This window comes from Limulus polyphemus, unplaced genomic scaffold (genome assembly GCF_000517525.1).
Source record: "Limulus polyphemus unplaced genomic scaffold, Limulus_polyphemus-2.1.2 Scaffold141, whole genome shotgun sequence".
NCBI lineage: Eukaryota > Metazoa > Arthropoda > Merostomata > Xiphosura > Limulidae > Limulus > Limulus polyphemus.
Window position 1 is genome coordinate 738825 of NW_013665751.1, and position 12379 is coordinate 751203.

Sequence of the window (12379 nt, forward strand, 5' to 3'; positions counted from 1 at the left end):
TAATAGTAACTTGAACATGTTTTTAGATATATTTTTCTAAAATTCTTAAAACCTGTTGAGTAGCAGTTAGATTTGACTCTTATGGAAAAGCTTGGATGTTACTGAAGCTAACTGGAATTTCACTAAAGACTGGCTGAGCATCTTGTAACAAAATGCTTTTGCATATAACTACTTTATTGATAAATTCATAATTTTACTGGACATTTCTTACTTCTTGTTTTTTTCATTTTAATACTTGTCCATAGTCATCTCTTTTAATTAAAAGTTTCAAAGAATAACATTCCTATAACACAGTGTTTTTAGTTTGTGGTGGTGGTGTTCCACAAACATGGGTCTAGATTTATAATTCAAATTTGAATGACAAAGTCCAAAACTTATGCCAAGCATGGTTAGTCAAAGTTGAATACAGAAATAAGAAAGAAATATGCAAAATTTTTTTATGGAGTTAATTAAATGCAGATTAACATTAAACAGAACTTAATGCTCTTTATCAATTGAGAGAAGAGCCATAATGAAGGGAATTTGAAAAAATTTACCATTTAAGGTAAGAAAAAAAAAATGTAACATTTCTCTAACAAAGTTTTCACAATTTTGATAGGGAAAAAATCATAAGAAAATAAATATATATATATATATATGTGGTATATTTGATATATTTAGCTTTTTTAACTGTTAAATAGTCATGAAAGCTGGCAGGAACCTGTGAAAAAAACTGTACTTCAAGTTTTTAATTAAATTAACAGAAGAGGAAATACTGGAGCTTTTGATGTTGCCATTTTTCGAATACGTGTGTCTGTATATATGTATGTAGTATTTTTTAGTATGGTAATTTTACTATTATAATGTATGTCAAATAACAATGCTATTTAATCTTGTTGTATAATATTTAAGATTCACTAGATCATAATAGATATTTTTAGGGAAAGGGTTAATTTGTATGTTTGAAGGTTAACTAACCAGTACTACTGCTTCCAGATTGGAGGAAAAATTGTTTGGATTTTTACCATGTAAAGAGGTAAAAATGTAATTAAAATATTGATTTTAACTGCTGAATTCATTTTTCTAAGCAGGTGATGAAAAAAATAATATTTAGTTATAACCATTGCCTCTTGACTTATTTTCAATTTTAGGATTACTTTGATATAGTAAAAAGGCCCATGGACTTATCTAGTATAAAAAGAAAACTTGACACTGGACAGTATCAAGATCCTTGGCAATATGTGGAAGATGTGTGGTTGATGTTTGATAATGCATGGCTGTACAATAGAAAAACTTCTCGAGTCTATCGATATTGTACTAAGGTAAGTGTTTGTTTTAGTTTTATGTTCAGGCTATGATTGAAAAAAGTATCAAAACATTTAATAAATTGTAGGATACCTAAAGAAATTCAGATATAGCATTAATCATGGTACATATATAATAGACTACATTAAATTTGGTATCTTATGAAATCTAATTATATATACGCAATTACAGACGCATACACACACACACCATGGGTCAGATTTCGTGCTGGAAATCTTAAGACCTATTTAGAATGGTTTGCAGTATCCTAGGAATTTGCAGTATTATTATTTAGAATCCAGTAACTTATACATTAATGTTTTCCTATAAATGATTTTAATGCTTTCAAGATATCATGCTATAAAATATGGATATACAGTGGTAAGAATTAAGTTAAATTTTTCCTCACAAAAATGAAGGAATCCTCAGAAACCATTCTATGATCCACTATGCCAAAGCTAAAAAAATTTTTCTAATGCTTGAAAATATTTGAAAAATCATGCCTCTGGTATGAAAGTCTTGAAAAAAATGTGGAATTTTATTTTACTACTATCATAAAAGTATGGAAAGCAGGAAAGTTTTCAAAATAGATCTCAAAACTGGGTCAGTTCAAATGACAAACAGAAGCATTGTTTGTGAACAAAATTAATAATCATGCAGGAAAATCTTTGATCGCCCAGAAATCTTTGAAGCAGCAAATCTCCCTAATTCTCAATGTCGTGCACAAATTCATAACTGAACACGAATCACATATAAAAATAATAACTCCATGAAGAATATCATACCTGCATGCACAAAAAAATAGGTAGTTGTTATGTAAGAGAAGTATTCAAGTACTCATTCATAAATATTAATAGCCAAAGATGTGTGTAAAATTGAATTGTGTAGTGTGCTAATTTTAGATAACTTATTTTATTTATAATCAAAAGATGTCTACTTAATTATGCAATACCTGCCACATATTTTGCAACAGTGTATTAACAATATGCATAAAAGCAGCATCAACTTAGAATTACTGCTTCTAACAACTGTTTGTAACCAATATTGACCCCAAATTTTCATGTAAAGAGTAGCTATACGTCCAGAACCTTATAAATAATATAAATTGTTTTTAATTTAATTTGGTTCGTCTAATAATGTAACAACCGTGATTTTTGTACATAGCTATGTTGACAACCTAGATTTGATCTCCATCTTGTCATTTACTGTATTGTAATAGGTCCAATAGTGTTGCCACTGTTTCATTTAAACAAATACTTCATGGCAAAGCATCCTGACAGTTTCTTTGCCAGCAATTTAATAGTTTCTGTGAAATCATCTAGATTGAATTGTAGTCAAAATGAAGCTATATAGTGCTGCTCTGTGGACTTATAGTAATTAATATTACAAAGATGTATTTCAGAAACTTTTGGTATTCCTGTGATTTATAGTTTTTGCTAATACAGCAATATCTGCTTTGTAGTCACTAGGGGGTACAGTTTACTCTCATATGCAAAAAAGTAAGGGGAAACATTGTCACATGCGTCAAGAATACATACATTCTATCTATAATGTGCTGCCTACTTGGATGTAAGTATCAAAAAACTGTTAAATCCACTAGAACAAAAGTCTGAAAAACTGAATGGAAGTTTGGGAAAAGTCTTTAATTTTGATGTTGAAAAAATTGTATGAACCCCATACCTTGAATTTAGAATTATTCAAAACTTGCTTAATGGCATTATTAACAATTGAAGATTTCATCTCCAACTAGCTTTTTTTTTCATTCAACTTATCAATGCAGACATTTTTTCTACCTGACTCGTGCCAGGTAGTAGAAGCAAACATGAGAGGATATACCTATTGTAACAGAATGTAACTACTTGTGGCATTAAAAAGATTAGATGGAATAGGATTTGATCAGTGACACACTAAATATTACAAAAAAATAGCTTTTGTGGAGACGGATGCTATTAGCTTTCATCGATAATTCAGAATCAACTGTCTCTGGCTTGGATGTTTAACCCATATGTGCATAAGATGCTATTCAAGTTGAAAATTCCAATTCCATTGTTTTGAAAGCTTTTGTAAAAATCCATTACCAACAGGCCTGTATAATATGCTGAAAACATGCTAAAAAAATAAAAAAGGTCCAAAGATAATATAAACAGGTAATGTGGAATACATTAAGAAAACAAATTGGCATATACATAAAGATGTATTTACAAAAATATATGTAATACACAAATAGTAAGTAATATATATTTACATCTAATAAACATTCTCACTTTTGTTATCCCTGGCCATTATTTTCAGTTCACTTCACAGCCTTCTGAGAAGTATGTATTACAAGACTGTTCAGCCCCAGTTGGGACAGAAATATATTAATAGCCATTGTTTTTGTGAGACAAAATCATATGCTCCTGATTTCTAGTCTGTTTTGTAATATCAACATATAGAGAGAGAATGTGGTCTGAGGAAATCAGTGACCAGAACTTGTGAATTTTATAAATATAACCTTAGCCTGTGATAACCTAGTTTTCATATATTCTTGATATTTTAGCAATTTTATGTGTGCTGTGTTATACAAAACTTGCCTTTAGATGGCAAAAATATTTTATTACATATGAAATTGAATTACTAGGACTCTGATGGCAAACTTTATGCTCACATTATGTGTGCAAGCATGTGTTGTTTTCAAATAGCCATGCAAAGTTGCTAATTCAAATACATTGTAACATAAACATTTTCACTGAATGTTTCAGAAAACTTAGTATAAAAAAAATCAATATAATAAGTGTATTTTTAAAAGTTAAAAAAGGTGAGAAACTTCAGGAGAAAGTTGTCCAAAAACTGACTAAAGAAACATGCAATTCAAAAACCCTAATGCACTTATAAATATAACCTAAAAGAAATTATATCTAAGGCTCAAGAATGCCAACATGTATATTCCTTTGGGGCAGTAGTTTCAAAATATTGGAGTTTAATACATAATTGTTTTATTCTGGACATTCCTTGTTTCAAACTTTACTTGTAGTAGTTAGTTACACTTTCATAGATTGTAAGCACAAAATGAATTTTATTTTGTTTTTCCAGTGGCAGGTTTTTTGTTTAAGTATTTTTTCAGCTATGAATTTTTGGTTTGATCAGTTTTAAAAAATGATAACTTGTCTGCATGAAATCAATTATAATTATTCTGTAATAATTGTAATATCCGATTCAGTTGTATCTGGTTTTTTCAATATTTTTTTTTGCTGTCCCAGGTGTTTCTCTACATATATTTGTAATCTATAACTTAGTAAAAGATTGTGTTAAAAATGTTTTTGTCATTTTGGCTTGGGGCTTGGCCTAATGGTTAGCACACTGAACTGTCAATCAGAAGGTTTAATGTTTGTACTGTGATATGCTGTTGGACACACTTGTGCACTATAGTTGCATTATAAGAATTAGAACTATGTCATATTAGGCTGTGGGTGCTGTTCACTTATTGCTTTCCCTCTACCCTCAAAGAGAATTCCTGTACTTGGTGAGGGGACCTCCCATGAAAGGTTCTGTTTCTTCAGTTTACCTCCTCTGGTATCCAAACATCCACCCAACTGTGAAGGGAAGAAGAGGATCTTGGTGGTTGAGGGTGTCATCCTGATGGGTGACTTATATCGGGGGCAACACGACACATCACTTTAGCCTTGAATTCCTGTAAACGGGTGGCTCCCCCAATGTCAGTTGGCTGGTCCTGTTGGGCTAGGGTCAACTAAGTATCAGTGATGTGTAAATTGTGTCTGATGCTAGTGTATGGGTATAGTGCATCCTCTTGTAGGGCTCCATGATGGGTGGAGTCAGTGGGCACTGAATTTTCTCCATTTTAATGGATCCTGCACCCAGTAAACCCCCCCCCCCATCAATAAAAAATCCACATTGACAGGAAAGCAACCATGTTTAGAAGACCGATTAGCAGTCACCACCCCATTCTATTCCTGTACCTCATTTTTTCATTCTTTGTCTGACAAACCTTTAAAGTAAATGTCTCCTTTTTTCATTCAGAAGAAATTACAGGGGCTTGCTGGCTTTCCAAAATCAGTTAAGAAGACATCTTGGTGGAAACATCTACACCACAACACAGTATATGTTTGTATGCATATCTCTTTTAGTCTTTGTGATTGCTGTCCTTCTTACTTTTTTGACACAGCTACAATATCAGTCTTTTTCTCTTTTTCTTCTAATTTCTTTCTCACTTTTTTTGACATAGCTACAAATATCATTGTCATTCTCCATTTTGTTGTTATAATTTTTGTCATTGTTTAGATAGTTGTGTTCATAGTTGCTTAACCAGTGAGATTGTATTTTGAATTTTTGTCTTTAAGTATGGCACTCACTTGGTCAAATTGGAGCATTGTAGCAGTTTGTAATTTGTACAGTTCTAGCACTTTTTGGCATAAATTTAAGTAAGCAAGGTGACTTTTTTTATATATATATATATATATATATGTGTGTGGGGGGTGTGGGAGTATGCTGAAAGTATGCTTGGTTTTACTCATTCCCAGTCACTAGAGTTTGTGGTTGTTTCTTACAATCTAGTAATTCTTTTCTTTACTCATGATTACCAAATGCATTGGGTTTTCTGTAAGTATAACATAGTCAGCTGTTGCTTTACATTGGTAGACCTTTATTTTTTATGGTTTGAGGGTATTTTGAACTGATATATTCAGTACCCTGAAACTAGTTATGTCAGTGCTTGTGTAATACAGTGTTATGGAAAAGCAGATGTATAACTTGCTTGCTTGATATTATATGTTGATTTGTAAACATGTTTTGTACCTCATACAACAAACCTGTAAGTATCCAGCAATAAAACTTCATTTTTGTTTTCACTAATACTTGTTGATATTCTTCTTGGGATCCTTTTTTATCTTTGATATCTTATAGACTTTTACCTCTTAATGAAACACTTTTCGTGTTGCATTGGTATATGTATTGAAGTTAATCACATATTTTTCTTACAATTTCTGACTATGCATATACTTTTCACTCCAGTGATCACTTTTCCAAGGTTTATACTTACCTTTCAAGCAGAGAACTAAAGATAATACTCCTGAAGTTGTTGGTTTTCCCTGGTGTTTTAAGTAATAACATTACATCCAGATTTGATTTTCGAATATATATATGTTTATATTTACATTAAGTCAGATGGACACAGAACATTTTTTCCATCCAAAAAGAATTTTAATTTGAGCCATACTATTCCAAATTAATTCGGTGATATGCACTGTTGATAGCTATTAGATATCCTTGAGATATTTTTTTATCATTTAGCATCCTAATGTGCAGCAAAATGGCTAACTCTAGATATCAAGCTCTATTGTATTTTTCTTCTGAATAACAGGTAGTCATATATTAATAATTAGTATACTTGAGACTGTTATTGTAACGTCTCACCTTTCACTGCCAATATTTTCACAAAATGGTACCATTGTTTTGTTGACAGGATTATTTATGAATGCTGTAGCTCTACACATGACTTTGTACTGAACACTGTTGCTATAGAGCTATAAAGATCTTTTGGTGGGTTGACAGATATTTTCTTCTCTAAGTTATTCTCAAGAAGTCCATCATTGAATAGAAAAAACTGACACAGTTAACTTTTTCAAGTAGTGTCCTCTCTGTATATTAAACTTTGTGGTGTACATGCATCTTAAATACTTTCTGACTTCAATTTAAAAACTGACAGATGAAAAATACTTGGAAAGTGGAAGTTGTGTAGGATTCATTACATGATAGAACATTATCTAAGTGAAGGTGTTTAGCCAGTCAAGCATATATATATATAATGGAAATATCATTAAATTTTCAATTTTATATTTGCTTTATTATACAATGTACAGAAGTTTTAGAATAAAATTATATGTAAATTGTTCTTTGTATATTTAAATGAAAGCAGAATTTAGATATTATTAATTAACTTCAATTTTAAAAAAATGTATTTCCAAACAGCTAGCAGAGGTGTTTGAACAAGAGATAGATCCAGTTATGCAGTCACTTGGATATTGCTGTGGTAGAAAATTTGTTTTTCACCCACAAGTGCTTTGTTGTTATGGAAAACAACTTTGTACAATACCTAGAGATGTGAAATATTGGAGCTTTCAGAACAGGTTAGAAATTTTGACACCATGTTAAAGTATTTCTTTCTTTCTTTTTCTTCTTTGCTGTGCATAATCATTACCATCAATGATTTATGTTTTCTACTGATAAAGTGCTTATAATTCTGTATTTGTAAACAATATTGATATAAAAAACATGTGACAAACATGAGAGCTTGAAATGAAATTATTTTAAAAATTTTATGCTCAAAAAGAAAGATGTGAATTAATAGAAAAAGTGCTAGACTATTCACTGATGTAAAAATACTAGTTTTCAACTCAGGTTTAAGATATATCTGATTTATTCAATTTATGTGAAAAAAAATGTGGTTATTAACTAGTGTCAAAATGCCATATGAGTGGCTTTATACTTATTGACATTCAATGCAATTTTACCCATAAACCTTTCTTATTTTCTATTCTTGAAAATCTAAATTGTTTTGGCAATGATATATGTAGATTTTTGTGTGTGTGGAACATGAATTTTCCAGTAATTTTAAGTCTTATTTAAGTCCAGATATTCTTTTAAAGAAATAGAAAGGGGTAAGGATATTAAATGTTCAGTAACTTCTTATTTATACTGACAAAAAACACTCTAATCTTATATATTTTGTTAGCATATAATATATATATATATATATATATATATAATGTATATGTTTGTTGTAATGAATTTTAGTTGTGGAGAACAGGAATGTATTTGTTATTTTTAGTTCTGTAAAATGTCTTGTAAGATTAAACTGTTATTTTGTTTTCTACTCAACATCTGCTTCCAAGGTTGTGGCTTATGTATGTGCACTGATGGAACTTAAGAACTGTCATGTTAACCAATGGAACTTGAGTTTGTATAGGCTAAAATCTCCTTATTGTATGTTTGATGTACTATATGTACTAGAATGCACATAAAATTAGGTTAAATATATGTGACAAGTAATAATTGCAAATTCGAAAAAATCGGTTCAATCTCTTTAGATATCTAAAGGGTGATCACTTTAGTGCCTGTCATTGTTATTTAAATTTCATATATAATACATTCCAATTTTCACCATAGGAAATGCAAAAAATTAATTACAAATTTAGTAATTAACATTATATTCAATAATTACATTCTGTATGATTAGTTTGTTTCCATGGCTTTCAAATTGCATTCAGAACATAATAGTTGATTATATAAAATTGATTTCTAGCAAAAAGAGAATGAACTTCTCACTATTTTTGCCATAGTATTCATTCAGTAAGCAGTACAAATGCAATGCACATATCGAGTGCTTATTACCATTATTGTTAGTACATATTATACATACTTCATGACAGCAGGAATATGTTACTTGTATTCATAAAAAATCAACAATACATTATATGCTCAATTTTGTAATATTGTTTCTATTTTAGTTGTATTAAATAAATTTAACCAGCAGAAAGCACTCATATCATATGAAGAAGATTATTGATACTGTATACAGTATTTCTCTAGAGGAATTAAGTTTTATGGAAGTGTCTCTGTTTAAAGTAAATGTACATTATATGTATTAGGCCTACTGTTATTTATAGACAAGTTGCTGTAGATGATGCCTGAGTTCACCCGGTGGCCAGTCATAAGTTTACAGACTTACAACCCTAAAAGTCTGGGGTTCGATTTCCTGTGATGGACAGAAGGCATGTAACCAACAGTGTAGCCTTACATTAAGAATACAACAACTAATACACAAACATTTTAGTATAACATATCTTTCAAAATCAACAAAGTTGTGTACACTTAGTTTATTTCTGAAATACATCTTCAGAGGTAGCAGCGAGTAGTAATTGAATGTATAGTGTATTTAGAATGTACTTTCATAAGAACAAATAGCTGAATGTGACTCAATGTTTGGCAAACTACTCTATGGATCTGTCCATCGTTTACATCTTATTACCTCCTCTCAAAACAATAGTGCTCCTAGGTGTGTTATAAGAGTGATGGGCAATTCCCATTAATTGGTCAGGCAAGAGTAGCACAAGATTTGGCATTTGGTGTTGTTGACTAGTTGCCTTCCTCTATTCCAGTGATTCTGAACGTGGGGAGCACGTCCCACAGGGGGGCAATTTGAAAATACTACAATAAGAAAAATTTTTCATTTGGGTGTGAAGAGCGAAAAACATTCCGTGACTCAAAACTGAGTCGTCTGACACGGTTTTTATATTTCTCATTCATTTGTCATTTGTCATTCAAGGATCTCACTAACTTGAGATTACCAAACTTGAAGGTGAGAAAAATTTTAATTTGTTCTATTTTTACCTAATATTGTGAATTTAAAGCAGTATTATTAATTAAACTCCTATTTTTTTGGTACATTTCTAAATTTTACATTATATTATTATACCTTTTCAACACCAACGTTGTTTCTATATTAAGGGGGCATCAAATTTTTTGAGGTGTCGAGGTGGGGCATGGAGCAAAAAAGGTTAAGAACCACTGCTCTAGTCTATCAGTTCATAATTAGGAATGCTTAGCACAGATAGCCCTTAAGTAGCTTTGTGTGAGTATCCTAAAACAAACATAATAAAAATGATTATTAGATGAACTTATTTTTCATTTTAGTTTTAGTTTTTCAGGAAATTATCTTCTAAATAGTTAAAAAGACTAGTTTTAGAGCTTTGACATATGACAGTTTAATTAGGCTAATGTGTCATCTTTTCCTATAGGATGGTAATGATTCTCACAGGAATGTGTAATTTATAGTAAATGCTACATTCCCTAAAGAAGCATTAACTTGAGTGCTGTACTTTCCATTCTTTTCATCTTACATATTGTAAAATATTGTTGTATGATTAATTAATCCATCATATGTGACAGAACATAAAACAACATATTTATGTACATTTCACCAAGTTTTCAATATTCATGCATAATGCCAATAAGTGTAATAGGTTATAATATAAATCAAGCTAATACATTGTATTATTAACATTACATATACATCAAAGTAAAGACTACGTATTGTCACTTCTAATAAAGTTATTTTTCTAAGTACTATATAATCACTTTAGTGTTAAGACAAAGTAGTGATAAAAAAACTAGTATAATTTATTCTTAAACGTTAGTCTTAACAGTAACAGTATTGACAATAGGCTACTGCAATTGGTGTTGGCCATTTATTTCCAGGTTATAAGTATAAATACAATGGTTAAGACTAATGTAGGAATTAAGCATTCACAGTTTGTTAGGTGCAATGGGTGGGTTTTATATGGGAGATCAAGACTGTTATGTACTTTTAACCCTTTCAAGACGGGTCAGAGGTGAAAGGCCCTGTCATCTCATTTGTTGACTTGCATTCAAAATTTTATTGAACTACTATTTCATGAATTTATGTCAATAAGTTTGGTATCAAACTGTAGATTATAATTCAAATTTTAGTATTATACAATACTCAATTTCTTAATTTAAGAGTAAATATAAAAAAACAAAACAGATAAACATCGAATTTTTGTGTCACTTGGTATATTGAATGCAGCACTGGTTCAAATTAGATGCTTGTGAAGTAAAAATACTAAGTCTATAGTTTTGTACAAATAAGAAACTCAAATTACAGATATTGACAAGCTAGAATATAAAATAAGAAGATTGAATCCATTTGGGTTTCTAATAAATGGGTATAAAGGGAAAAAGCTTTTAGTGGGAATTTGTTACAGACCTTCAGATGATACTGATGAAGTTAATGAGGAACTTAACAATGAGATAAACATTTCAGCTATTAATGAAGTCATAATTATACATGATTTTAATATCAGGCATATACGTTGGGAAATACTAGAGTCAGACCATGAGGGAGAAAAGTTTTTGGAAACTGTTCAAGATGGCTTTATTCACCAATTAGTCAAGGAACCTACTAGAAACAATGCTATTTTAGATTTATTGTTAATTTCAAACACAGAAATGATTGAGAGGGTGTAAATTGGTGAATATCTGGGTGCAAGTGATCATTGGTCTGTTAGGTTCAGTGTTTTTCTGCATATGGAGATAAGGACATTTTTTAAATATAAATTTTCAAATATTCAAGGTAAATATATTCCTTATAGAAAGAAAAGGGTAGCTACAAGTAAAAAACCAGGTTGGCTCACAAAGACTATAAGAGAAAATTAAAGAAAAGCATAAGAAATTTAAATTGACTGGTATGATGGGAGATTTAGAAGATTATAGAAGATCAAGAAATTTCGTGAGACAGGAAATTAGGACATCAAAAAGGATGTATGAAAAAAGGTTAGCTGAAAATGTAAAAATTAATACTAAGGATTTTAAGTTAAGGGTAAACGAAAGGTAAGATGGAGGTAAGACCCTTGAGGCATTATAAATGAAGGCACATATCTGATGATTATAAGATGGGTGGGTTATTAGATTTTGATTTTTCTTCAGTTTTTACTACAAAGATTTAAGCAGTATTCCACATTTTGATAGATGGAAACCAGATCGAACAAGATGAATGTATTAATTCTGAGCTTGTTAAGAAAAATAATTGGGAAGTTTAAAGAATAATAAGGCATTTGGGCTAGATAATATTTCCCCAAGGGTTTTGAAGGAGGTTAAGGATTGGATATGTGAGCCACTTGCTACTATTTTTTGTAAGTTCTTGAATAGTGTTCAGGCACCAGAGGATTGGAAGTTAGCAAAAGTCACTTCTCTTTTCATGGAAGATGATAAAAATTGTCCCAGTAATTATAGGCCCAGAAGTCTTATATCAGTTGTGGGAAAAGCTTTGGAAAGTCTGGTAAAAGATGCTTTACAAAGCCATTTAACAAAGTTTATAATTTTATTGATAGTCAACATGGTTTCACTAAGGGAAAATCCTACAAATCTTTTAACACTCTTTGAAAAGGTTACTGCTTATGTAGATGAGGGTAAGGGTGTAGATTTGGTGTATCTGCATTTTAAGAAAACATTTGACAAGGTGCAACATAAAAGGCTTGTAAAAAAATTACTCTATAGGTGGGGGGGGGGAGATAAGTTAGCA

General features: G+C 30.7%; 1 protein-coding gene across 2 annotated transcripts in view; it reads left to right on the forward strand.

Annotated features, from left to right (window-relative positions):
• The window catches only part of LOC106474685 (CREB-binding protein-like), a 153990-nt gene that overhangs the window by 66224 nt on the left and 75387 nt on the right, over positions 1-12379 (forward strand). For both annotated transcript variants that reach the window (XM_022379968.1, XM_013935380.2), the window contains exons 12-13: positions 1131-1301; positions 7249-7406. In XM_022379968.1, the coding sequence (XP_022235676.1) occupies positions 1131-1301; positions 7249-7406 (329 nt within the window). The remainder of the gene's footprint in view (positions 1-1130; positions 1302-7248; positions 7407-12379) is intronic.